This window comes from Passer montanus, unplaced genomic scaffold (genome assembly GCF_014805655.1).
Source record: "Passer montanus isolate IOZ18808 unplaced genomic scaffold, ASM1480565v1 scaffold57, whole genome shotgun sequence".
NCBI classification, from domain to species: domain Eukaryota; kingdom Metazoa; phylum Chordata; class Aves; order Passeriformes; family Passeridae; genus Passer; species Passer montanus.
In genome coordinates, this window is record NW_024370705.1 from 3,991,215 (window position 1) to 4,017,730 (window position 26,516).

At 45.3% G+C, this 26,516-nt stretch overlaps 2 protein-coding genes and 1 long non-coding RNA gene across 11 annotated transcripts in view; 2 read left to right on the plus strand and 1 right to left on the minus strand.

The window, feature by feature from the left end:
• Window positions 1-1,220: 1,220 nt before the first annotated feature.
• Window positions 1,221-4,218, plus strand: LOC120510245. The gene is made up of 2 exons (XR_005629441.1): window positions 1,221-2,396; window positions 2,472-4,218. It is a non-coding gene; the product is annotated as an uncharacterized LOC120510245 (long non-coding RNA).
• On the minus strand, window positions 3,828-25,145 carry SUDS3 (SDS3 homolog, SIN3A corepressor complex component). 7 transcript variants are annotated; one of them, XM_039725843.1, is made up of 15 exons: window positions 25,102-25,145; window positions 24,283-24,352; window positions 22,368-22,462; window positions 21,637-22,043; window positions 20,164-20,233; window positions 19,104-19,159; window positions 18,707-18,778; window positions 16,353-16,372; window positions 15,649-15,805; window positions 13,559-13,654; window positions 11,830-11,891; window positions 10,926-10,947; window positions 10,190-10,295; window positions 6,189-6,273; window positions 3,828-4,568 (listed from the first exon to the last, which is right to left on the minus strand). In XM_039725843.1, the coding sequence occupies exons 1-15, from the start codon at window positions 25,128-25,130 to the stop codon at window positions 4,470-4,472; spliced, it is 1,446 nt and encodes a 481-aa protein (XP_039581777.1). In that variant the 5' UTR covers window positions 25,131-25,145; the 3' UTR covers window positions 3,828-4,469. The 7 variants fall into 7 exon arrangements, with proteins under 7 accessions (XP_039581777.1, XP_039581776.1, XP_039581775.1 ...); XM_039725842.1 differs by having other exon boundaries at window positions 25,066-25,145; XM_039725841.1 differs by having other exon boundaries at window positions 22,368-22,465; window positions 25,066-25,145.
• Window positions 25,146-25,295: 150 nt separating this feature from the next.
• Window positions 25,296-26,516, plus strand: part of TAOK3 (TAO kinase 3) — a 75,945-nt gene continuing 74,724 nt past the window's right edge. For all 3 annotated transcript variants that reach the window (XM_039725833.1, XM_039725837.1, XM_039725838.1), the window contains exon 1: window positions 25,296-25,407. The gene's annotated coding sequence lies outside the window, so the exon portion shown is untranslated. The remainder of the gene's footprint in view (window positions 25,408-26,516) is intronic.

Consider the following 26,516-nt stretch of genomic DNA (forward strand, 5'->3'; position numbering starts at 1 on the left):
CTTCAGTCACCACTTCCAAACAGGACTGAAACCACCAAGCAGAAACCTTGACTGAAGATGCCAATTTTTCCCCTGGATTTGCATTTGTATTTATTTTTTGTTAAAGCTTGTTAGCTGTCATGACCTGGGCTGGCCATTAAACCTGCAGAGGTCTGCAGGCAGTGACCACCCTCCAAAGAATCCTAAATTCAATAAAAATAAGGAGCCTTAATAAAGTGAAATGAAAAATGTACATTTCATCATTATTCTGCCTTTTTTCCTCCCCCCTCTCAGGATTCAGGGCAGAACATGGGGATGCAAATTAGAACTAAATGAAAAATGACAAAGCTACCTGAGGCATCCAGAGAACTGATAGCTTTCAAATGTGAGATTGATGGAATAAATCAGCAGCTGCTTCCCGTGGGTTACAGCTCTCAGTTCCAAAGCCCTACAAATGCCTGGCTTTGCTCAGAGCATTGCTATTTTAGAACCAAAGGCTTAAGTAACTCTTCCTGTGCTGCTGTTCAGCATTCTAATTATGTGAGGGGAGTTGAGACACCCATCCTGTTGAGATATACACCATGGAGAATATTTAGCATTTCTGTTGTCACCTAAATGTTGTTTTAATGTTGGTCCCAAGGCTTATTTAAGCCACTTTTCCCCCTCCTGCTTATTTATTAGCATCACATTGGAGGGACAATATAAAAACCCCAAATATTTTGGGGAGGTTTTGGTTTTCATAAACCCAAGCTGTTCTTCATGGCTATTTAAAAATCAAAATCAATGTATTACAGAAAGGCATTCTTGCTTAAAAAGGAGGAATCTAAATAAACAGAATTACCCCACTGTAAAGTGATAGGCACTTAAGTATTATGAGATATTTTGGCATCCCCAAAGTTTGAGCTGATGTTAAATATTAAAGGGGTTTCCCACATTCAGCAAAACATTACAATAGTATAATTTTTTAACTGTATGAAATTTGAGGTTTCAGTGATGACAGGTTTTCAGTAAATCATAGAAAAACAGAAATGTGCATTCTTTTGTTTTCTAAATACTTCACTGTGTATTAAATTCTTAGCTTTAGAATTGGGCAAACTAAAAATAGTAAAAGCAAACCTGAAGACAGCCATTCAGAATTTCTGATTATTTCAGTGTTTGCTTCTGTGGAACAAGAACACAAATGCTGCTTTTCCTTTTTTCTGAAGGAGGAAGAACATCAGTTATCCACAAAGCTATTTCTTGCTCTTTTAGCCTTTATTTTCTTTAAGTTCCCCAGAAATTTACAAAAAACAAGGCAAGCAATTAAGGTTTCTGTCATTAAATCCCTTTGTCTCTTTATAAAATTCCAGGCAGAGCACATAAACTAAAAAAGTCAATTTTGTGTATTAGCATTTGTCCTTGGAAAAAGCCTCTTTGGAAACCTTTCTGTTGGGAATGATGTCAAAAAACCCCTGGAAGTTTGCTCCCTGATCTGGCTTCTTTCCATTGGAACATCTAACGGCTGGGGGGAATGTCTTTTTTATTTTGCACGTATCAACATCACAGTCCATTTCTCAAGGCAATATAAAAAAAAAGTGCTTAATATGACTCAGCCAACTGCAATTTAACCCTCAATAAAAGTCTATTTTTGGCAGAAGGTTCACCTTTCTTTAAAATTACTGTGATGACGAGTTAAAGCCATTTCCTAAATTTGCTTTGAATGCTGTTCATAATGAGGATTAAATTGTTTCATACCTGCAGCAAAGCTGTTTCTGTGCAGAGGGTTGGGATCCTTCAAGACTGATGATAAGCAGGCAAAGAGCAGACAGAAAAGCCAATTTTCTCCTAGAATTCAAACAAGACCTTGTCCATCTCCTTGAGTAACTTGTCTCTATTTTCCCAACCCGTGGCAGGAAATCTTCAGTTCTACAGCTGATGTCTCAACTCTTGATCTCCACATGCCTCATCCTCACCACAGAACTACTTGTGCATCCTTTTAGGATTAAAAAAAAAATGCACTTGCTTCCCTAAGTGCACAGCAAGGCACTGCACTTTATCACTTGCAGCCTCACAAATGGCTCAGGCCATTATAGAACAGCCTGCCAGGGTAAAAAATCCAGGATACAATATTCATGTACTCTGTGAGACACAGCTACACTTTATGGTGATCGACAGAGGCAAGGCAGACTTTCGTTTCATTAAGAAACTGAGGATGAAGCAGCCTATAAACAAAATTCCTTCAGTGTAGCAGTTACGTTTGAGCCATTTACAGCAGTACAACCCCTACTCAGGGCTGCCAAAAGCAGAAATTACCAGTTCAAAGGCTGACCCAGGGGCACTGGGGAAACTGGCAAGGAATTCTGACAGAAGGACGTTGTACAAACCTCACACATCCCTCCTGGAGGCATAAGATTGGTGTGGAAGAGTTTGAGATCAAGGTTTGCCAAGTTGTACAAACCTCACACATCCCTCCTAGGGGGAATAAGATTGGTGTGGAAGAGTTTGAGATCAAGGTTTGCCAACTTCCATGAGGAATCAGTGCCCTGATTGACCATGGGTTCATGGAGCCCTTCTCCCGTCCCACACACACTGAAATCCCAAACCACACTTCTAAGACCCCCCAAAATTTCCCCAAAACAGGGAACACCACAGCAGCAGATGGCTGCTGGCAAAGCATCTCCCCAACACTGAGCACAAGCCACCAGCAATTCCCACAAATATATGTATTGATGAAGTGATACAGACAGGAAATAAATCCTGCTACTTCCTTAGCACTTTTTATTATTAGAACGATGTTCATTTAAAGACTCAGTGACAAATCCTGTCTGGTACATCATCACCTTATCAAAAACCTGTGACATGTGCAGAGAATGTTAAGTTATATTAAGTAAGCTGTTAACTTGACAAAATCCAGCCTGCTGCGTTTGGCTGCCTAAGCTGCAGCAGAGATGGCACATTGTCAAGGGTGGGAAACACCCTCTCCTCCCCAGCCAAAGCTCCAGATCCTCAAAACTCAGCAAAAATCAAGTCAGGTGTCTCAGTCACATCAGGAGCTCAGCCATCACACTCCTCTCCAGACCCACGTACAGGCAGCAGTTTTTGGGATGTGACTGCCACCCAACTGCAGGAAAGGAACGGGCACAGCCATTGCAACTCCCTTCCCTGGACTCCAATTATCCACAACCAAAGAAAGACTGGATGGATGCTAACAGGAAGGCAGCTCAAAAGCAAAACCAGAAGATGCCTCAAAGTGAGAGAGATTGAGAAAGACAGAATTTACAGCTTTTTGACTAGTAATCAAAAGGAGCACTAAGTTGTTCTGCACAGAAGGTAGAGGTGTGACAGCACTGCCAGGGCACCAGGTGGCCCCTGCCAAGGCAGTCATGCTGATAACTGGTGCTTCCAGTTATCAGCAAATGACTGGGAATAATAAAGGAATGCCAGAGGCAAATCTTTAAACACCTAGGGAGCACCTTAATGTCATTATTTGGACATTTTCACTTGTGCTGCAGGAGGCTAAGTGTAGAAACCCAGCGCTACCTCCAGCAATCAAAACAGCCTTCAAGAGGAGCTCTTTGCAGAACATCTCAGGGAATGAAGGTTCCAGCTAACAGCATGTCCACTTCCTGGATCCTTGGGAGGATACTACAGATCTCCTGTCAGCAGGATCCCACCATAACCTGTGATTTTGAGCATCAGTGGGAAAAGTGAAATTCGTCGTTTGCCTCTTTACATCTCTGAGTGGTTATAGACACACACAGAGTTCACACAGCCTTGCTATCTGCAAGATCCAGGTAATTATTCCTTTAATTTAGTCATCCACCTATCCCAGCTAATTATATCAGCAAACAGACATACTCTGCTTGTTTATTGAAGGGTTTTTTAATGTGAAGAGAAACGGAAGCTTCTGACTAACCACGCGTGACTCTGAGCTACATTAAAATCACTGTATTTCAGCAGTTTCTGAGCTGTTCACACCATCCTAAAAAAGTCTCCAGTCTTTCAACAGTCCATCCAATAAATGATGTTGTGTACCAGGTATTCTGGAGGCATCTCAGCTGCAGCTGAAACCTGGCAGGATTCATCGTTTGCCCAAAATCCTGAGCATTGCAGGGAAACAAGGCCAAAAAGCACAAATAACCTCAGGTCTTGACAAGCAAAGCTTCTTCCACTGGTCAGACTCCCAACAGAAACATGATGATGATGTTTTTGACACACAAGTCTCATCTGTGCACCACGAAACAACAACAAAAAGGAAGATGATGCCAAGTCTTCTCAAACAGTCACCCAAAATACAAAGAGAGCGTACAGAAGCTTGATGCAAAATCCAGAAATAGTCCAGGGCAGTGCTTGGGCATCACTAAAGGTTTAAGGACTACTGGGGATTATGTGGCCAGCCACAAAGTGTCTCGTCAGAGGTCAGGACTGTTCCCTGCTGCTGGGAGGAGTGAGCAGCCTGTGAGCCCCTGGCAGAAGATTGGTGATCTGACAGAAACCAGGGCAGGGCAGAGTCAGGTGGCCGAGCGCCGGCGGATCACAAACACGCCCCGCTGCAGCTGCCCCAGGTAGATCCTCATCTTGGTGCTGTCGCTGGTTTTCCTCACCCAGATCTGCAGGAGAGGAAGGGCAAAAGAATGGGGAGGGAGATGAATTAGGGGAGAAAAAGGGAAAACTCACAGCAAGCAGCACACAGACAAATTAACTCAGTGTCTTAGGGTCGGAGATGAACACCTCAGGGGGCACAGATCAACGAGGTTAATCCCCTCTTCCTCCCCACGTGAGGCATTTGCAACCTGAGTAGAAAATGAAATAAGGTGTCTAACTTCACCTCCTTAACTTCCTGCTCAAAACAGTCCTCGAGAAAAATGACTCTTTCAAGCACCATCAGGAAAGCAGGTTCCTCCTGTGACAGCTCACAACAGAGCTGTGGCACTGAGCTCTGCCTAATCAAGACTAAGTCTCTCTAGATCCACAGATCATAAAATTATCTATCCTGGGATTTGCCCAGACAAGTAACTATTAGTCAAATGAAAAGCTTATTTTGATTCTGTTACATGAAGCATTTCCCACAATGTACCACAGAAATTGTGTCTGGAGATAAAAGGGCTCTCTTTGAACACCTGCACGGAAGGATTCACACCACGTGCCACAAGACAAATTGCTGCCACCAAGGCAGCACTCCAGGGAGTTTTTGAAATCACCTTCAAGGTGTTTAGATCTAAAAACCTGTACTTTAAAAATCAAGTCTGAGCAATTTCCTCTGCATTATATCCTTCTAATGCATTTCAACATATTTAGATAAATACACTGAGTGAGAATTATCCACTCCTTAGTACTGCAATATTTTAGGAGGGAAGTTCAAGATTTCCTAATCAAAGGATGATAAAGTTATGTTGGCCTGTGATTTACCCTAAACTTTTTTTTTCTTCATATATTAGTTACAGGCCTGGCAAGTAAACTGATTTAACTCTATTATTTTAGTTATAAATTGACTTTATTAACAGGATCCCTTAATATAAAATGAATTTAGTATTTGCCTGGATTTCTACTTCAATTATTTCTCCAGAGAAATTAAAATCAACATTCATTGATAATCACCTCCCAACTGCAACATTTACAAGGATTTGGCATATTTTGCTTGCCAAAATAATTCAAAAATCCATAAACTTTGAGCAACTGTAGGAAACAAAGATGTATAATTTCATATTCTACCACAGTACGATGGAATGATACATTAGTTTTGCTAAATTACAATAGTAACTTTTAACAAATTTTAATGCACCCATAAGCACACTACCACTGCTTTAATCTGAACAACTGAGTGCCACAACTGCCACTGCAAAGGAACAGCTGTGACACAAACAGATCCCACGTGCAACTCATTCTGGGGAAAATAAAGTGTTTTCCCTTAGCTGCCACAACAAATTAAAGTTCCTTTATTGGCTGATTAAGAAGAAGTGCACTCAAATCTATTATTGCTTTCCCTGAAGTGTCTGGAATCTGCAAGCAAAGAACAAAGTGCTCCCTATGCCCAACTGCTGCAGGAGCTTGCAAAACACAGGATCATCCTTCAGAAACAATGCAAGTCTCTTCCCATCTCAAAAAGAGATTTCTCAAGTCAGTTTTATCTTGGCTTCAGCCTTCTTTACACCCCAGACAGGTATCTATCTTCAGCCCTTACTAAACCCAAGTCTCTCCCCCCTCTGATGATGAATAAAAGCAGCCACAACCTCGTTGGCACCCACAGAACTGATCACACAGCTGATCTTGGTGTTCTCTTTAGACTCCAGGTAAATAGCTTGGCTCTTGTGGTACCTGCAAAAAGGAAAAAAAAAGTTAAAAAAAAAAGGAAATGCATGAATCCATTATTAATAAAGCTGGACAGAGTAAATTTGAAGTCTGCCTTTCTTCCCACACCACTTTCTCCATCTTCGCAAGATAGTGAGTGACCTGATCACACACACCCCCAGCATGAATGATATCTGAAATGCAGGAGGGTCTTAACTCACATTCAACTCTGCACTGAAGGTTACAGAAAACAGATTTCACAACTGCAAGAGGGAGAGCCCCAGCCACAGCCCAGGGGAACAGTGACTGACAACACACCCAGGCTTCAAGGGTTAATCCAAGCAGCCTTTCCCATTTCAGACCCAGGATGGATTTCAAAAGGCAACTCCTTATTTTGCCTGACAAAATATGAGAGCAAATCACAGATACTCAAGCAGTTCTCCAATACAGAATTACTAGAGCACCATCACCACCACAAGTGAATTACCCTCAATCAGTGCAGTCTGTACGTTGTTTAATGAGACCTCCAATTTCTAATGCTGCCCTATTGTGTGAAAATACCCACAATGGTAACTAAGGGGTAACTGACTCTGTAATGAGCTGTAAATATCTGCCATATGGAGTCCATGACTAAACATATCCATTTCATCCTATTTTAGATCATATTTTAAGCTCTATATTGTTCTTAATGTGTTGTGTATAAAACAAAGACTTTGAAATTCCTAACTCTGAATTTCATTCCGTGGACTCTTCTCTTTCACAGCCCACATTTCTCCAAGTGCTGCAGTGTGCCAGCCCCAAACCCCCACTTTCTGTTCATTCTGCCTCATTCTCTTCCACAGGCAGAACTAATTACACTGGAACAGGTGATTTGTAAGTAAATCATCTTAATCAAGCAAGCACCAAAATACTTTACAGCTATAAAAGCATGACTGTATTTCCACCTTTCCCCTAATCATGATTTTATCTGGGCAATCCAAGCTGCAGAATCCCTGCACAGATATTCCCTCAGTAGCTACCCAGTGCAACCCCCTGCAGCCTGACTGCCAATTGCAAAAAACATGGATTTATTGCAACTTTCCAGTTATTTCTACAACAACCATACTGCACATGTGGAAGTTTTCCAATGGTTTATTCCACAATCTCTTCCTACTGGAAAATTCTGCACTCAGAATTTTCACAGTGCTTGCCAGTAGCTGGAATGAGTGTCAGCTTTAAGCCTTCCAAACTCATTACCCACGGGGGGTGAGGGAATAAAAAAACCCAAATCCTGTAACCTTTAAAACAATGGTTGGACACAGGTGTCTTTCTCCTTCATTTTGACAGAAATAATGTCAGCGGGTTCCAGGGCAATGCAAAGCAACAATGATCTGAGCCAAAAAAAATAAAAATCTCAGTTTAGCAAGTCCAGATGTCATTAAATGATACAGAGGAACTCAATAAGCTGCTGCAAACCCCAGGCCTCACTGAGATGAGACAAGAATCTCAGTCCAGCAGTGCCCTACCATGCCATGCTGGGAGTACTTAAGGAACAGTTCTGATCTTGATACAAGCAGCAGGAGTGCAGGAGAAGCCAGTGCAAACAACAGCTCTCCAGTGTTAGCTGTGCCCACACAGACAAGGATGTATTTCCCCCCACTTTCAATTTTTGATTACCAGTGAATTCCAAAGCTGATGACACGCGTGTCAGAGGCTTCATTCAGCCCTTGGATTTCACACCATGAATGACTATCCCTCAGTAAATTAATGCTAACTGTGCCCAGAAAAGGCAAAGAGCCAAGTCAGCAGTGTCTCACTGAAAAGCTGTCTCACCTGTCTCACACTCACAGAGACAGGGCAGCTGGAGGCACAGCACCCTGCTGCATCAGTTCCCTGGTCATGTCTCACCCTTTTGCCAAGTTCATATATCCAGAGAGGGACAGGATTGAGGAAATTACCTCAGATGAAAAATGCAATGGCTTTTTAAGTTGGTTTTCAAGAAAGCAGAGCCAAACAACTCTCACTGTTGCAGTAGGTAAAACACACCAAGTGAGGCAAGCAGAAATAATTCTATTTCCTGCTTTAAAATATTTTACTCAAAGGCCAGGATTTCCAAGTGCAACTCTATCAGAAGATTGAAAGAAATCCCTCTGCATTATTGCATGCAGCAAAGCTAAGAGCAAAAAGATGGTTGCTTTACAGTGAACTGTGGTTTAGGATTTGATGGGGGAGCAGAGAGCCCTGAGGATTAAAAAACTGAGTCTAATTCCACATTCACCTGAAACACTCCACTCTGGAGATGTCTGAAATGTCTCTGCAAGACTTCAGGGGGTTCATTACTGTCATTAAACATTCCCTGTTTTCATGTTATTGTCATGCAGAGCTGTATCAGGAAACAGAGAAAGTCATTCCTGGGCTGTCAGGTTTAGGATTTCTGTGCATGCCAGCATTCTTTATGCACCTTAGGAAGAATTACCCTCCCACTACCAACAGTAAATTCATTATTTTAAAACACCAGCTACTTTGCACAAGTACTATTACTTATTATCAATCAAAAAAATCTGAGCAGGATTATTACAACAAAAAAAAATAAAGATACTGATCTTAAAACAGCATAAGAACAAGGCAGCCAGGAAAGACAACAGCTGGAATTCCTGACAGCAAGACCCCCATGACAAGCAAATTCAGCAAGGTGAAAATATCTGTTAAGTGCTTTATGCCACAGCTAGATACCCTTCAGAGAGAGCTGGTGCTTTGCTGAGGTTCTGGGCTCACTGAAGCTCTTGCAGGTTTACATTTAATGGGAAGTTTTGAGCTTTACTGACAGATTACTTCAGATGCCTTTTTTTCCCTTTTTTTACTCATGAACACTTTTCAAGTATTCCATATGCTTCAAAATTCTGAAGAGTTTATTCATCCAAATATATCCTGGGGATAGTCACTTTACACACACACAAAAAATTATAAAAGGAAAAAAAAACCGAAAAACCTTGATGAATCTGTGGAATAAGTCGCCTGTTCAGTTCCTATCTGCTTTACACTTCATGAATGTTTAAACTGAGGGAGCAGCTTTTATGAGAGCTGTGTACACTGAACTCTCAATTAAACTTCAGGCAGAAAGAAAAACTGACCAACTGGCCAAGGGGGTTGCTGTGTAAAAAAACCAGCTTCACATCTACTTCTGTGACAAAATTACAGCCTCATCACTTGTTTTGAGCCACCAGAACACTGAAGTAGGCTACAAACAAGCAGATGACTTTTTGAGAGCAAATTGTTTTCTGCTCAAGTTTCAGATTGCCCCCTTGATTATCCAAGTTTGCAAGTCTCATGGATTAAGTTTAAGATCTAAGTTTCCTCTGCAGAATTCAATATTTTCCTTGTGTTTTGTGAGGCTTGTACAGCTGTATGGCCATAAAACTCAACAGAGATAAATCCAATCAGCAATTCTGAAGTTGCCTCTCCCAGGTGGGTTTGATCTTTAAAGGTTATTTGGATTTATTAGAAGCATCTTTCATCCTGAGCAGCTGGTGGATGACATTTCTTCTGCCACCTTGTGGAATGCTGGGCACAAATCTGAACCTCAGAAATGAGAGTGTTGCTGACAGCAAATCATGGAGTGTCTGTGTCCAGGCTGGGCAGCTTCAGTCACATCCCACTGTGGCTGCTGCTGCCTCTCCTATCTCTTATTAGGTTTGACTTCCTAAGAGCCACAGTGGGCCACGGAAAAGATTCAAGTCTCCTTTTATTGGAGCCACCAGTTATCTCTGCAAGCCTGCAGGGTGTGAACATTCCATCATCCCCTCTGCTTTACTGCACCCATGATGAGCTTGTGGAGGGAGCAGCAAACCTCTGCCCTAAAGCATTTTGTCCACCAATTCTTTGCTCAAAGCCCTTTCTCTCTGCAGCCTCTGCCTCTTCACTACACAACACACACTGATGGAAACAAAACCTCCCCAGGCCTCACCATCTCTTGTCATAGTAGAGTTTGCCATCTTCTATCCGAGCTTCAAATCGCTGTGCTGGAGACTCTGCTGGTGTAGCTGGGAGGTGCTCGGGAGAGGAGGGGGAGGCTGGGGACAGCAGAGACACTCTGGTTAAAGACCAGCACATCTGACTGCAAAACTGCAGCTAAAAAGGTTGTGTATGCAGAAATAGCAAGCAGAGAAAGCTGCAAATGCAAATATCCATCAGGGAAATATTATGTATTGTGATGAGTAACTTGACCTCTGCTTGAATTAAAATATTCACTGAAATACAGCATTTATGTGAAAAAACATACTCACATGGGTAAGTGATGGACAGTTTGTCCTTGATTTTGTTTTAGTTATAATCTACAGTTAATTAGTTAAAATACTGTTAAAATTATTGAGGCAAGTTAGTCCCACTTTGTCTTGAAATAAAGTGTGTAAGTACATCTAGAGAGCTGAAGGCATAAAACCATAAGTGGTCAACCCGTGAATGGAGCTGACAAGCAGAAAAGGTGCCCAGATCACCTGAATATAATGGAAAATCTCTACTCCCAGCTGGATTGCCCCATGCCCAAGTGTTTCAGCCACCAAGGATGCTCATGCCCCCCTTCCCATCCCTGACAAACACCAACACCACACAAAGAACAGCAATTGCACAGCCAGACAACTGCAGCACCATTCCCTGCTCAGAACAGCACCCCATGAACAAGTTCCACTCCATCTGGAACTCACCTGGTCTCTTGGGTGATTTGAGCTACATGGGAAGAGAGCAAAGCAGTGTTAGAGATCTGACAGGAGCCACAGAAGCTGCACTGATAACTTCACATATCTTACTTTCCACACTCTGAGTATTTCTAATTTAAATGCTCTGTTAAGTGACATAACACACAACCAGTGGGCTCTAAACAGCCAAAGGTGCAGATAATCAGTATAATGATCCAAAAGGCCAAAGAAACCTGAACTTGAGAGCATTCAGAAACCCACTCCAATGAGTGAAACCCATCTAACACACCATTTCTGAATGTGATACATTTCCCAGGGCACACAAAATACAGGAGCTAAATCATTAAAGAAACCTCAAAAGCTGGCACAAAACCAGCGTTCCACTACCATCCTCAAAATGCCTTAATGAGCAGCTTATATTTTAAGAAATTAGATAAGCCTTCAAGTGTTCAGGAAGAAAACAATATATTAATCAAAACCAGAAAAGCTACAAACATGCACACTGCCCCCTATCCAGCTTGCTGAAATCTTGTGACAGCAGGGAGAAAAAAAAATAATAAAAAGTCCTAGCCTACAGTAAGGCTTAAACCAAAGGCAGCCTGTGATCTCCCAGAAAACACACTGACATCTGCTCAACCATGAGGAAGAAACTCCTGAACATAGCTCATCCCTTGGCTCACACAAAAGGTAACATTTTTAGATGACAGTCATTCAAATTAGGTTAATTAAACTTCAATGAAAAAGAGGCGATACCATCTTGCTAAATCTTTTCTTGTGCTACTTCAGAAAGCCTATGGGGATGAAATAGTCCCACATCTCAAAAATGAACATTAAAGAAAGCTCTGTTCTCTTCAGGAGAAAGCATTTACCTTCTCTTGAAAATGAAGAAATACAGTCAAGCAACAATCCCTACCTTATTCAGCGTTCTTAGGTCCTCCATTATTTGCTCATCAGTCAACAAATAATTTAGCTGAGGTAGCCAGAATTAAGGTTTCCATAAACTCTTGACAAGCAAGGCTAAAAATTAAAGGTCAATGACATTTCACTTGAGTAAATGTAAGCCAAAGGTTTCCAGGATTTTAATAAACGTCTTACTTGAGCTGTTTTTTTTGTCAGAGGAATTAATACAAGTCCATCCCCACCATCTTAGCAGCAGAGTGCAAAATCATTTTAACTTATTCAGACACAACCATCAATGAAAAACCTTTAGAGCACTGACATTTACTTCATGGAAGCATCAAGCACCAGCATTTTCAGAGTTTTTCATCTTGTATTTCTGTGGAGAAGAATCTGTGAGCTGAAACAACAGACTCAATTCAGGTTTTCTACAATGAAGCTAAATCCCACCTAAACCTAGTTAAATAAAACTCTGTGTGGTTGGGGATAAATAAGGGCCTACAATGCACCTGCAAAAACCTCAAAACCTTTGAAAATAGAAATTACTGTATTACAGTCTTATTAGAGCTCTGCTGTACTTTTGTTTCTTCATAACAAGTGTTTAGCCAGAAGTATTCCAAGTATTACACTAAAGTTACCAATTGCTGGGCTACATTTCAAGGATTTTGGTTTTGATGGACTTTAATCCTCTCCCAGTGAGCAAAGGCAGAGATTTTCACTGTGTGGTTGCTGTATCATGCTCAATTAGCAGGTCATGTTCACTATGAAACTCATTTATTTTGGATGAGATAGGGGCACTAATAAATGACTTTTTTTTTTCCTGAAAGAGGGAACAGAATCTCCAACCAGAAAGAGGTTAATTGAAACTGGAGATGCTCATGACCATCCTGCATGAACTCTAAAAGTTCAAGGTTTGATATTGCCTTCAGAAAATGAGAGTCACTCAGATAAGTTTTTTTAATCTAAGACATACAGATTTAGAATCTAATAAGAAGCCCCTGCAAAGCAAATATCCTTGCCTTCCTCTCCAGGTGAATTTAATACACAAATAGAAAAAGTGCCTATCATCACAGAGGAGCTAAAAACATATTTCCAGAAGCCAAGGAACATTTTGAGACATGCAGCAAGGCAGATCCTAAGGATTACACAGACATGTTTTTCTGTCTCTTGTGATACATGAAAACAAGATGAATCTTCATCTTTTCTTATTCAAAGAACAAATCTAGCATCCTTGCTTTTGCTATGCATCTCTGGATTAGAGATCTGAAGCTTTTACCAGAAATGGAAAAATTATTTTGATATGACAAATATGATCTTTCTGGTAAATGCTTTGTCACGTCTTGAAATGAGAAAAGCTCTGGCTCATGCAAAAAGCCATTTACTATCTATGGAATCAATTATCTCAGCATATATATATATCTAATGTTCTTTTAAAGTTTTTCTTTTGTGAAATAAATTGCCTGCAGCACTCAAACTATTCTCACTGACAAAAAAAGGTATCTCATGATACTGTAAGGATTAAGTTAGGATACCAAGGGATCTCCAAACACTGGTTTCTATACATGTATTGAATTCTACAACTGCTGGCATTGCTTTAGCACACATTATACATGACAACTGTGCTTCAGTATTTCCCAGGTTAAAATCTGATCCTGGCATTTCATTTCCTTTTCCTTGCTGTACAAAACAACAAAGGTGAGCAGCACAGGGGCTGCAAACCCAGCAGTGACTCCAGGAAAGGATATCAGGGGCAGGTTTCCTCCTCTTGTCTGGGATAGGAACTGGATCATTTGGTCGCCGTCTCAGTTTCCTCGTCATAATGGGCTTCACTTCCATTGAATCTGCAGAGAAATGAAGTTGGACAGCTGATAAGGCCAGAGAGAAAGGAGTAAGCAGCAGCAGCTTTCTATACAAGGCACAGGGAAAATAATCTTTCCTCTTTCATTCAGCAAATTGGATTTTTTTTTGTGTGTGTGTGTGCTAGCTTCCAGCATGGAAGTGCTGACAGTGAATCCAAGTTCTCTCCCACCAGGTCACTGCTGCAATGCCATGGTTACAGCTGTTCCAGGTACAGATAAGCAGCACAATGATGCTACAAGGATTCAGGGTAAATTCCTTTCATGCTCACCCTATCTGCTTGGGAACAGATTTAAAAGGCCAAACTGATGGAGTTCTTTCCCAGCCCAAGTCAGATCATTAATAGCATGTAAAACGTCAGCTACAAATCAATTGCTCTCTCATCTTCAAGGCAGAAAAACAGCTTTGTCAAAAGATTAGAGAACATTTCTGCATTGAAGACTGATACAAGTCTGCTGGAGTGATTTCAAACAAACAGTATTTAAATTCAGATTACCTAAGAATCGTTAATGAAATGAGTCTAATTAATAACACACAGAGCAGCAGCTGACAGAAAGTAAACTGCAGCATGTGCACTGGGGAAAAAGAAGAAAGTATGTTAAAAACTTAAATACCAGTCTCATCACCAAATAATTATCTGAACTTCAGTTTGTCCAAATGGCTACAGATAACCTTTACTGAACAACTCCACTAAACTCTCACAACTCACTCCTTAATTCATCAAGATATGTTGAATTGGCAGCCAAGAGGCCACACCATGAATGCCAAACATCATCCCACCCCCCTTTCTCTGTGCTGAGATTTATTGGCTCATCTCCAAGCACCCCTGGATCACCCCCTGGGAAACACTTCCATCTGGGAAGCCCCTTGGGCACCCACTAGACACAAAAACCTTGACCAGCTCTGCATGTGCAAAACACAGCAAATTCCTTCTCTCCTCATCTCAAGGGTGAACAAGGATGACCATGAGACCAGATTTCATAAATAAATAAAAAGTTACCAGGGAAACAGCATAGCTCAAGATGCTTTCCAGTCCACATCAGCTCTAAGCGTTTATATTAAGCCAAGAGCACCATTTAATACACCAAAACAGGGTTTAATTCTCATTTCTGAGTATTAACTACATTATTAGTTAATATAAAACCTGTAGATACTATGCAAGTGTCATGGTTTGGCCATATATATGGGTGTAACTCATGGACAGGCCTCAGCAACAAAACCACACTATCAGTCCATGAAGTGAGGGAGCTGCTCACAAAGAACATCATTATAAAACCTGTAGATACTATGCAAGAAATATATGAAGGGTGTAACTCATGGACAGGCCTCAGCAACAAAACCACACTATCAGTCCATGAAGTGAGGGAGCTGCTCACAAAGAACATCAAATCAGACTTTTGGTTCAGTCCCACAGAACAGAATTCTACAGGAATAATTAACTCCTGAATTAGCTCCCCTGTGTCCACTGCCACAGAGCACTGCAAGGCACCAGGGGTACCAACTGTCTCAAAAAATCTGTCCATTTAATTTTCTAGAGCTTGGACACAAATGTAACCCACAAATCATTGTTTTCTGGCTTTAAGCAGCAGATCTCAACCTTTATTGTTTGGCTTTCAACTACCTGACCACCCACTCCTGCAGCAAGGAAAGGGCACAGCTCTACAAGCTGGCATCACTGGTTAGGTCAGTGCTGTGACATATCTCAATAGTTTTACTGCTACATCAGGGAACCAAAGCAGCCTCTCTCCCTGAATAAAAGCAAGCCCATCATCCCCTCTGCTGCTCCACTGGCACTGCTTGATTCACCTGTCAACAACTCACTGAATTTTGAGCTGCTTTCTCCATTAAAAGGCCATCAATTGGTGCTCTGCCCCTGTTGGCATTTCCCACCAGCTGTGTAACCAGCACTGAATCTTTGCAGCTCTTTTCCTAAGCAGGAGCAGAATGGATAACACAAATGACAGGTGCTTATCTTTACCTCCTGTTAATTCCATGGTTAGCTTTTCATTCTCAATCATCTTCTTCTTCTCTTCCAACTCTGCTATCAGATTCTCCTTAAGCTCAATTTTCTTATCTTCAAACTCCTTTGCTGCTGCTTTCTTTTCCTTCACATAATTTTTCTCCACCTGATCTGTCTAAGGCAAACCCGAGGAGCAAGAAGGTTAATTAAGGACTCAAGTTAATGATATTTCAACAGCTTTTCAAATGCTTTATTGATCAGCTTTTCAGTTCACAACTGGCCCAAGTTCTAAAGATTATCAATATTTGTAATCTATAGAAAAACATCAAAATATCACTTAGTGCTATTCCATTGTCAAATTAATGATTTATAAAAATACATTTTAATGTTGCACAAAAAATCAAGTCCCTAGCAGAGAGCTCTGCTGATTTATAAACAGCACTTACCACCTTAAACACCCCTTTTTTGACCAGCCCAATGCATAGCCAGATACAAGAGCCCAATAGCAAATATTTAACTCTGTTTTAACAACAAAGTGCAGAAGTTACTTGAGGTAATAGCAGCAGTAAGCTCTACTACATCTCAAGTGCAACAAGGCAGCCAGAGGAAGGAAATTTCTCTAAGCCTTCTGGGAAAACAAGCCCAAATACTGGCTGATGAAACAAGGTTTGTGCCTCTTCCATCTAATTAATGCATATTTTTGATAAATTAAGAGTACTTACTTCCAGCTGCAGGAACAGTTCTGAAACACAAGAAAGACTTAATGAATTACCTTCAAAGCTACACAAAATTACTTCCTTAACATTTTAAGCCATTGAATACTGCAGCCAAGGCAGGCACTGAAGCAAATAATTTGTGTACTTATCCAATCTCTGCTCTGACTTCACAGCTTTATGCTGAAAATAAAGTGACTATGAAAACGTTCCACAAAAATACACTGTTACTAGAGTTTTTTTTTACAGATTGTCACCTCACTGAAAAGCTTCCACTATTCCACATTACTCAGTTCACGCTGTAGTAGCAACACTGTACTACTTCATTATTTAAAAAAAAACACCAAAAACAGCCCCCCCCCCAAAAAAAATCCAGTAATAGATATACACCAAATATAAGAATGCTGCAATAAAAATCAAACTTTCTATTTGCAAAGCATGAAAGCAGCATTATGTAGATAATCAAATGCAGGTAAATGGAAACTGTTGGTTTAATAAACCTCAGCATGGCAAGGACAAACATAAAAGATCTTTATTCCTGTAGTGCAAGGCAGCTGCATTTTTTAATCATAAAATTCCAAGTGATCTCCACCTGCCCTCCTGTGGAAGAACTCTGCTGCTGCAGCACTGTTCGTGGCCAGCCAGAAATACCAGTTTGCACTGGGGCTTAATTTCATCAAAACAGCCCAGGCTTGTCAGGATGCAGCTCTAGTGCATATGAAAGGTCTTTTTGGAGGTCTTTCCCAACCTAAATCATCAGTGAAATTCATGCCAGGAGACAGGCTCCTGTTAACAAGAAGTTGCTCAAACCATTTCAGTTCCTCAAGGAAATCCTTTACCTTTCCCAGGCACTTCCAGAAATACAAAACTGCTTGTTTTTGCTAAAGGAGGAGCACCTGTATTTCCTATATCCACATAATGCCTTCTATAAAATGCCCTGCTTCAATATCCCAGGTAAGAACTACTGGAAAGGGAGGCAGAAAGAGAGAGGGCAAGCAGCTGGATCTGATTCCCAAGCCATTCCTCTGCAGCAACACAATAAAACCACCCAGAAGGACAAGCACTAGGCACTTAAAAAATTAACTTTGCTCCTGGAAACAGAGCAGTACCCAAAGTCCAGGCAGCCCACTCCGTGCCACAGCCATGCAGAACAACAGTTCCAGCAGCAAATGCTCTGTGTTCATTGTTCACAAACAGATCCTGGGGAAAGCATGTGCTCCTAACTTCCCACTCCTGCAAACTGAAGGATACAGGGCACCCAAAGGTTCAGCAAGGGCCACCAAACAACAAACCAAAGTAGGACACTGTGCGTTAGTATGGCTGTGTTCAAGGGTCTCAGGACCCTTGAGGGGAAGAGATGAGAATCTTGACTCCATGTTTCAGAAGGCTGATTTATTATATTATGATATTATGTTATATTAAAATGCTATACTAAAAAGAATAGAGAGAAAGGCTCCAGAGAGCTAGAAAGAAAAGGAATGAATAACAAAATCCTGTGACTGCTCACAGCCTCAACACAGGTGGCTGTCATTGGTCATCAAGTGAAAACAATTTCACATGCTGGGTAAACAATTCTCCAAATCACATTCCAAGGCAGCAAAACATAGAGAAGCTGAAGCTTCTCAGGAGAAAAGATCCTGGCAAAAGGATTTTTCATAAAATATGCCTGTGACAGGTTAGATAAAAATGAAATCATCATTTTACTTGTGCTGCTTTGTGGCCGCATTTCTCTTCACAGAGAAAAGCGAGGCACAACTTCCCAAGGATATTTTCTGGGAATCGCAGCCAGGACCCTCAGAGAAAAGAAGAAACAATTCTTATCTCATTTGCTGTGCCTGTGTTTGTGCAAAAGCAGAATGCAAGATGGAGATTGTTTCCCCAGAGTGATGGTGTTTGTTTCCTTGGCCTGTCAGGGCCAAGCGTGGGTGTGTGTCGGGACTGTCGGTGACAGCCACGAGATCCTGGGCAGTGTGTGCAGAGATGAGTGCTTGGCAGATTCAGTTCAGATGTAATGTAATTTAGTGTAATATAGCATAATAAAGTAATTAATTAGCCTTCTGATATTCATGGAGTCATTCTCTCCCCTTTGTCAGGGTTGCCTTGAATCCTATACTGCTTCACATAAATGAAGACTAAAACTGTTTATCAGTCAGCAAACAATGCTGATCAAGGGAAGGAAATAATCAAGGTAGGTCCTGTCATGTTTGGTGGACTCTGAGAAAAACCTACAATGTACCCAAAGATCCCTCTGCTCCAGCAAGTTCCTTTGCTTTAAAGGAGGGAATTAACTCTTTTTTACTTCAGTGTTATACAAAACACACATTTAAGTTATTTGCAGTGTCTTACAGAGAAATTCCACTTACCTGCATTTCGTATCCTTTCTTTGTACTGCTGGTCCAACTTCTTCATCCTTTTCTGATATTCCTGAAGAGTACCTAGTGGAAATAAATTGTAGATTCCCACTGTATTTTTCCCCCAATTATTAAATATCCTCAAGGACTCAGCCCCACTCAAAGCACATTCCCTGCTTTTGTAAAAAGTGGATTACTCCTTTTAAAAAGTGTTTTAGCATACAGGCTTAACTACAAGTGGAGGTAAGATGAAGAAAAGATGGGAAGCAGCTGACATTTTAAACTCAGCAGCACAGCTGAGAGCCAGCATGCAGTGAAAGATGCTGCTCCCATCTTTCAGAGCCCCCATCCTTCTAGGACATTTGAAAAGTGCTGAAAATAAAAACCAAAGCTACTCTTCTAAGCTTACCTTCCTGCAGCTGCTGTAACTGCCTCTTCAGAGATGCCAGTTTGTCCTGATACATCCTGCAAACACAGCAGGAAACTTTAAACACCAAGCACACATTGTTTATTCCACCATCTCTTGAGGTTACATGTTTACACAGAATCAAAAACTTTTCAGAACTTCAGGGAACAAATTAACTACAAACTTAAAGAATTTTGTTCCCATGAAAGGTTCTCATTCTGTCTTAAAAATGGGTTTAAAATTTGAGATAAAATAGGATTTTTTTTGTTGTTGTTGAAACCTAAAATGACATTTAGATCTACAAACACCAGAAACTTTACAGCAGAATCATTCTTGCACTGTGTCAAGTTTTATTACCTGTGTATTAGCTCCCCACATTATTTTAAAAAAACACTGAAGTCTATTCCTGGTGCTGCTGCAAACCTGCATTTCTTTTACCACACATCTGTGGTTTAACACTGGTCAAGCTTTCCTGACCTGTATAAAAACAGGTTTCTGCCAGTAAGCAAGAGCTCAAAATACTCCAAATGCTCCTACACACCATGGGCAGATTATTTCAAGTCTCCCAGAAGTCCATTTTTGGTTCAGGACTAGAATTTAATTGTCTAAGGTATTTGGATAAGCATCTGACTTTTCCTTAGCTTATCTAAAGCACAGCCTTTATTTTATTTGAAGGACCTGTCTGCAGCAGATCCATTTGCAGCTGATCCCAGAACTCATAATTATTTCTTTGCCCAAACAGCATCGGCCCTTAATTTCTTGAATTTATATAGAACAGAGAAAGTAACTGGGGAGAGCAGAAATACAAGTTATAGACTCATGAGCTGTATTATTTCTTTGCCCAAACAGCATCAGCCCTTAATTTCTTGAATTTATATAAACAGAGAAAGTAACTGGGGAGAGCAGAAATACAAGTTATAGACTCATGAGCTGTTCCACTGGGGTAAGCACTTAAAACACCCAATCTTGGCCCAAAACTTTGCCAATATTTAGGCAATAAACACCCCTAAACCCACAAATAAATAGAACATCACCTTACTTGTATTTGGAATGGGTTACTTACTGTTCTTTCATTTCTACAAAGTCCTCCTCCTCGTGCTTTGCCAGGTCTGTTTCACTGGCATCCTCAGTGTCTAAACAAGGCAAAAAACAACTTGTTAAAATGTAAAAAGTGTTAAACCCCACAAACTCAGTAGTAAATTATTTAAAAACAAGGAAACAGTCAAACAAAAAAGAAATCCCCAAACCTCAGGCAATTTAGCATCAAAGACAACCTGAGAGATGAATTCAGGAGGGAAATGACACATCTCATGTTCCTGCCACTGTGAGTTTTGCATGAGCAGCTTCAGCCTCAGCCTGGGAATTTCTTCTCATTTAAGATAAGGGGCTCTACATTAATACTCACACACAGGTGGTCCACAAACAGCCTCAGGACTCTGAAAGACATTTCACAAACCTGTCGCTGGAGTTCCACCCACTCGGAGCTGCTCGGGTTGACCACAAAGTCTCACCAAGACAGCAGTTACTGGCTGGGACCTGAACTTCTCACCTGTACCTCACTCAGCACTGCCATAAAGATAGCTACATTTTATAAACAGACACCATAAACTGTAAATGAAGTAAATCACTGTGGCGTTGCCAGTTTGCTGCTAAGGCTCTTCAGGCTTCTATTTGTAACATGTGGGTAGCCAAGAATCCAGTACCTTGCCAAAGAGGGGCAAGTGCCTCCAGACTTTACAGGGTACAGCTGAGAAATCTGAACCACAGCTAATTCCCTACACATAGCAGGAGGGCCCAGCCCCTTAAAGCAAATCTTTCTCAGATTATTATTAAACTACAAACAGTTTAAACTTAAGATAAAATTTAAAGCACCAAAAATAAACCAGGAAGTTTTTTTAACTGCAAGAAATATACTTCAATGTCTGGGCCACCACAAAGGACTTCCATACTCTGTTGGGAGAGCTCCCACTGACCCTGTCTCCCTCTGCACCTTAAACATCACCCCATCTTTAACCAGAGGGGATGGGGTGACAGGCACTGCCCAAGAGTCCTTCCACATCCCCTTTATCTGTCGTTTTATGCCCTCTGCACTCTTGGCTACCCAGGCTTTTTACTTAATTTCCTCTTCTCCGCTGCTCCCTGCACTGTCACATTCTCCTGCACTGCTAAACTTCTGTGCACACCTTCTCCTCCCTCAGCTGCGTCCTTCCCCCCTCACACCACGGAAACAGAACACCACACTGGATTTCTCCGCTGTTGTCGCTCTGCTGTCCCGCTCGGCACTGCCCCGTGTCCCACTGTGCCCCGCTCGCCCGGGAAGCCACGGCTCCGCGGGTTTCCCTTCCAGGAGAACCGCTGCACCCTGACAGGTCCTTGTTTCCCTCGGCTGTTCTCGCCGCCCGAACCCTCGCAGCCCCCAGCCCTTCCCCAGACACCGTGCGGAGCGCTCCCCTCCACCCTCCAGCCCAGGAGAGCCCCGCTCCACGCCCCCGTCCCGGCCCGTCCCCGGGCACCAACCCGCCCGCTCCCCACACACCCTCGTCGGAGTCGCGGGCCCGGGCGCTCCGCTCGCCGTCCTCCTCCTCGGCGCTCTCCAGCTCCTCCTCCTCGTAGTAGTCGGGCGCGGGGGCCATGGCGGGGGCGGGCGGCCCCGGCGGGGCTGCGGGCGGCGCGGACACGAGCCCGGCCGCGCTCCGCTTCCGGGCGGCGCCGGCGCCGCCGCGCCCCCGCCCGGCCAACGCGGGCCCTGCGGGTCGGAGGGTTGCGGGTTCGAGTCCCGGCCCCGCCCGGTGCGTGGCACGGGGCTGGACTGTGCTGGCGGTGGGGTTTAACTCCTCAGCGCGTTGTGGCCACCTGGGCTCGTGTTCGTGGACCAGGCTCTGCTCAGAGCCGCCAAGAGATAGGACGAAGGCAACGAGCAGAAACATGGACGGGAAGTTCCACCTAGAGATGAGGAAGAGCTTCTTCACTGTGCAGTGACCGAGCAGCGAACACAGACCAAAGAGGCTGTGGAGTCTCCCTCTCTGGGGATATTCTGGGCACAATCCTGTGCCTCGTGCTCTGGGATGACCCTGCTAGAGCAGATGATCCCACTGTGATCCCTTCCAACCTGGCCCATTCTGTGACGCACAGAGCAGGACCTTGCCTCAGTGGGGACAGACTCATTAGGACACTTGTACTCTTATGAATTTTATTATATTTTAATAGAGAAATTACTTCCCTGCTCCTCCCGGCAGAGCCCCTCCAGAGAGAGCACTGTGATCTCACCCAGGTGAATCAGGTGCCTCGTGCCAGTGAACAGCAGCTTTTGCAGAACACGTGCCTCCCATCTGCCAGGAACTGGTCATCCTCCTGACTGAGCACTGCTACAAAATTAAGGATCAAGACACATATTCTGTGGTGAGAGTCCTATGCAGGATCCCACTCCCATCTGAAAATGCCTCACAGTGGTTTTTCAGTCTAAATATCTCATGTATCTTATTTCTGCAGCGCTAATTCGCCTGGGAACGGCTAATTAATCTCATCACCTCCAGCACAGCCACTCTAATCGCTCACCTTCAGCTGGGAGGTGCATTCCTCACATGCACAGCTTATTGACTCACCGAGGCACTACAAACACCTCACCGAGGGGAAGGAAATGGGTTTGATGTGAAGCACTGAGCTCCGAAGCCTGCAGCGCCTCTGCGAACCCGCCGGGCCGGGCGCTCAGCGCCCAGAGCAGCACCGGGCCGGTCACACCGTGCTCTGAAAGGGGCGGCAAGAACGCAGCGCAGCCGCCCGGCTTCCCTGCCGACCGCCCCAAAGGTCTGTTTGCCCAGACTGACAATTTTTAACTCGGAACACCCATGCCAAGTATGCTCCGTGCCTCTTTCCTTAAGTCAATATTGCCTCTAACAGGGGACCAGGCTGAGGCACGGCCAAAAGTCGGCACCGCCCCTCAAGCAGCCCCCACAAGTTCAGGGAGCGTTTTTGTCTCGGGGCAGAGGCACCACCAGAGCTGCTCGGCACCTCTCCATTCCCGAGGAGTGCCGTGGGTTATCAGCGCGCTGGAAACCCCTCCTTTTCCCTTGTCCCGCTCAGGCTGGCACGGCTGCCCCGGGGTGAGCAGGAAAGGGCGTGGTGGCGGCTGCCACATCGCATGAGCCGCCTGCTGCCCTCGGCTCTGTGCCCTCCCCACACTCCCACCTGGCTCCAGCTCCTCAAATCACCCCCCAAATCACCCCTCAAAGCCAGCCGCTCGCTGAGCTAAAAACAGAAACGGGACCGCGGGACTCAAGAGCTAAGCAGAGCCCCCTCGGAGCTTTACAAACACCGGTATTTCCCCTTTCTCCCCCATTTCCTGCCTGTATCTGTTCCATCTGTCCACACGCTCGGCTCACCAGCTCCCCTGCCAGCCGCGTTTGTGCTGCCGGGGACACCAAACCAGTTCTAAGCGTGCCCGAACCGCAGCAGCGCTGCCAAGGATCAGCAGCCGTGCCCCACTGCTGCCTCAGCACGTCCTGCTCGGAGCTCTGCCCTCCCAGCACAGCCCTTCACACACCGGGCAGGTGCAGGCACCGACACGAGGGCACAGCACCCCCAGAGCAGGAGCCAGCGGGTAAAAAAACCTGCAAACTGCTGCTGATGCACAGCTCTTTTAGCTCATTCTGTGGTCAACACTGGGATCTCAAAGCTGTTGCTCCCTCCGTGCTAATTCCTCCTGGTTAATAGGAGCCTGCTGGAGACACCCTGTGCTGTCATCTCTCAGGCATTCAGTGGGAACCCGAGGGAGGAGGCTCAGCTTTAAGGAATGCTATGTTTCCCTTACAAACGCAGAAACTTAACTGTCTCCGCCCCAAGGAGCCGTCAGGGAAAGTGTAAAGTTCCCTGTCGAGCTGTTGCTCTTGGCTCGTGCTTCCATCAGAGCTGTGCTTGTCACAACTCACTCAGTGCTTTGTACACACTCGGTTTGGGGAGAGGTCTCTGCCTCCTGCTTGCTCAGCACCAGCTTTTCACAGAGCTGCTGGCAGATGAGTCGTGCTCGCTCTGCTCTTCTTTCCACTCGTAAGAAAGAGAGGGAAAAACGGGTTATGGAGCTCAGCTTATAAACAGGAAACTCACTGTGTGACATTACCCGGCTACATTGAGAAGGGCTGTATTGTACCTTGGCCTCTGAGGCACAGGACACACCAACACCCCTCACCTGGGACTCAGGGCTCTCAGGTTCCTGCACCTGTGGTTTCACACAGCTCTCTGAGGATGGTTCTGGAAGCCTGAAAGGGGAACAGCTGTCAGGAGCAAGTTGGCAGAATGAGGCTGCATGAGGTACTGGCAGATAAAGCTCTGCTCCTGCAGTTTTATTTAGAAAAATGAAGTAATTAACCCCCCTGTCAAATAAGTCTCTACAACTAAGAACTGTTTACATTCAGAGGCTGTGGGGAGCCACCAAGTGTGGCAGAAACAGCACGAACTCACCTTGCCCTGCCTCTGCTCTGAGCAATTCCTAAGCCAGAGCTCTCCACCCCTGCTACAGCTCATTCTCCTTTGGGGCTTTGCTGCCAAATCACGGCTGCTCCTTTTGGGTACAGGGCCTCTTCCTGCCCCAGGGTCCCTGTCAGGGCTCCCCCAGCACGGGATTGAAGACTCAGAGCTGCCTTTTTACTGCCCCAAGCACTGTCCCCTCACACAGCAGCTGGTTGTGGGCCCCAGCACCCGCACACCTGAGAGCACTACAGACCCTGGCAATGCACACAAACACTGAACTAATAATGGGCCCTGACACCCCTCCACACACACACCCGAGCCTGACATGGCCCCAACATCCCTTCCTCATACTGGGACCACTGCAGACCGCACCATCCCGCTCCCCTCACCGGCACACACCGAGGTTACCACAGCGCTCGGCCCCGCACCCCCTGAGACCACTACGGGTCCACAAGTCCCTCACACACACACCCAAACGTGCTGCGGGCACCCCCGCGCACACCTGAGACCACTGTGGGCCCTAAGAGCCCTCACGCACCGCCGAGCCCCGCGGGGCGCGGCCGCCATCGCCGCCCTCACGCCGCTCCCTCCGGCCCCCGCGCAGGCGGCTCAGCCGCGCGCCGATGCCGCTGCGCTCGGCCAGGCGGCGCCGCTCAGCGGCCCGGCCCGAGCTGCCAGGCGCAGTAGCCGAGCGCCGAGCGGGGCCGGGCAGGAAGCGGCGGTGACGGGCACGGCCCGGCGGACACGCTCCGTCCCGCTCTCCTCCTCCTGCTGCTCCTCCTGCTCCGCGTTCCTCCCCGCCCGGGCCCCGCGGACGTGGCCCGCTGCCGCCGGCCGGCACCAGGTGAGGCACGGGCAGAGGGAGCGGCGGCGCTGCCAGGCGGGTCCCGGCGGGGCGCGGAGGGCAGGGGGCAGCGCTGGGGCTGGCAGCGCGCTCGGGGCTGGGGAGGGCACTTATCCGCGCTCGGGGCTTGTAAAGGCATTTATCCGCGTTCGGCGCTTGTAAAGGCACTTGTCGGCGTTTGCGGCTGCGGAAGGCACTTTGCGGGGCTCGGCTGTCCCGGGCTGTCCCAGGCGGGGCTGCTCGGGGCCGGGCAGCTCCGGCGGGCTGCGGGCTCCGAGGGAGCCCGGCCGGGGCAGCTGCCCCCACCTCGTGCCGGGGCACCGGGAACAGCCGCTCCTCCTTTCCCCGCTCCCCGTGCCTGCCCGTGCGCCGGGAGCTGTCCCCGGGAGCTCTCTGGAAGTCGGAGCTCCAGCCCGAGCGGACGGGAACGCCCCGGGAGGAGCGGAGGGAGCGGGCGGCTGCCTTCACCTGGAGCCGGGCTCGGCTCGGGAGAGCGGCGCTGCTCCGCTGGGCTTACCCTGAGCCCTCGGAGCCAGAACCCCGGCCGGGAGGGAGCTGCGTTCCTGTCAGCTCTGAGCGGAGTTGGGAGCGCTGACGTCGGTGTGGTGCGAGCAGATGTCTCTGTCCTGTTAATGACACAGAGAAATGGTTTGCTGTAGGTGCTGGATGCCATCGAGCAGCACTCGTGCTTGCGTGGGAAGGAGAAGGAAGGAGGACACGAGGCAAGTACTAAGCCTTCAGAATTTTGTTTTATAAACACATCTCCTCGTGTCTCCTCACCCCCCTTCCCCAGGAACGTGAGCGGAATGAATTCCCTAATGCTACAACTATGGCAGTTCTAAACTTCAGTGGCCACTGAGTAGCCCTGGTAGATTCCTGGTTTTCCCTGGTCGCTTCCTGAGCCTGGGCAGAAGTGAGCAGCTCTGAGCTGGGTTTGCTGTCCCCAGCTGGGCTGTTCTCCCCAGGGTGGGGGAGAAGCCCGTGGCACACTGCTCTGGGAGCTCTGTGGAATGCTGGGCTCACACAGTCCAGCAGCAGCTCCGTGTTTGTTTAGAAACAGCAAAGCGGGTGGTAGGCGGTGCTGGTTCGGTTGTGCCAGGAGGATTTGG

Bases quoted from the DNA above. Each gene is read 5' to 3' on its own strand.
- SUDS3 (XM_039725840.1), bottom strand. From the start codon at position 25,130: ATGGCGGCCGCGCCCCGCGGGGCTCGGCGGTGCGTGAGGGCTCTTAGG. The intron at 20,234-21,636 runs GTGTGTGGGGAG...TGCCTTGTTTAG, and splicing joins GGCCCGCGACTCCGACGAGG to ACACTGAGGATGCCAGTGAA. The intron at 18,779-19,103 runs GTAAGCTTAGAA...TATTTCCACTAG, and splicing joins GTTACAGCAGCTGCAGGAAG to GTACTCTTCAGGAATATCAG.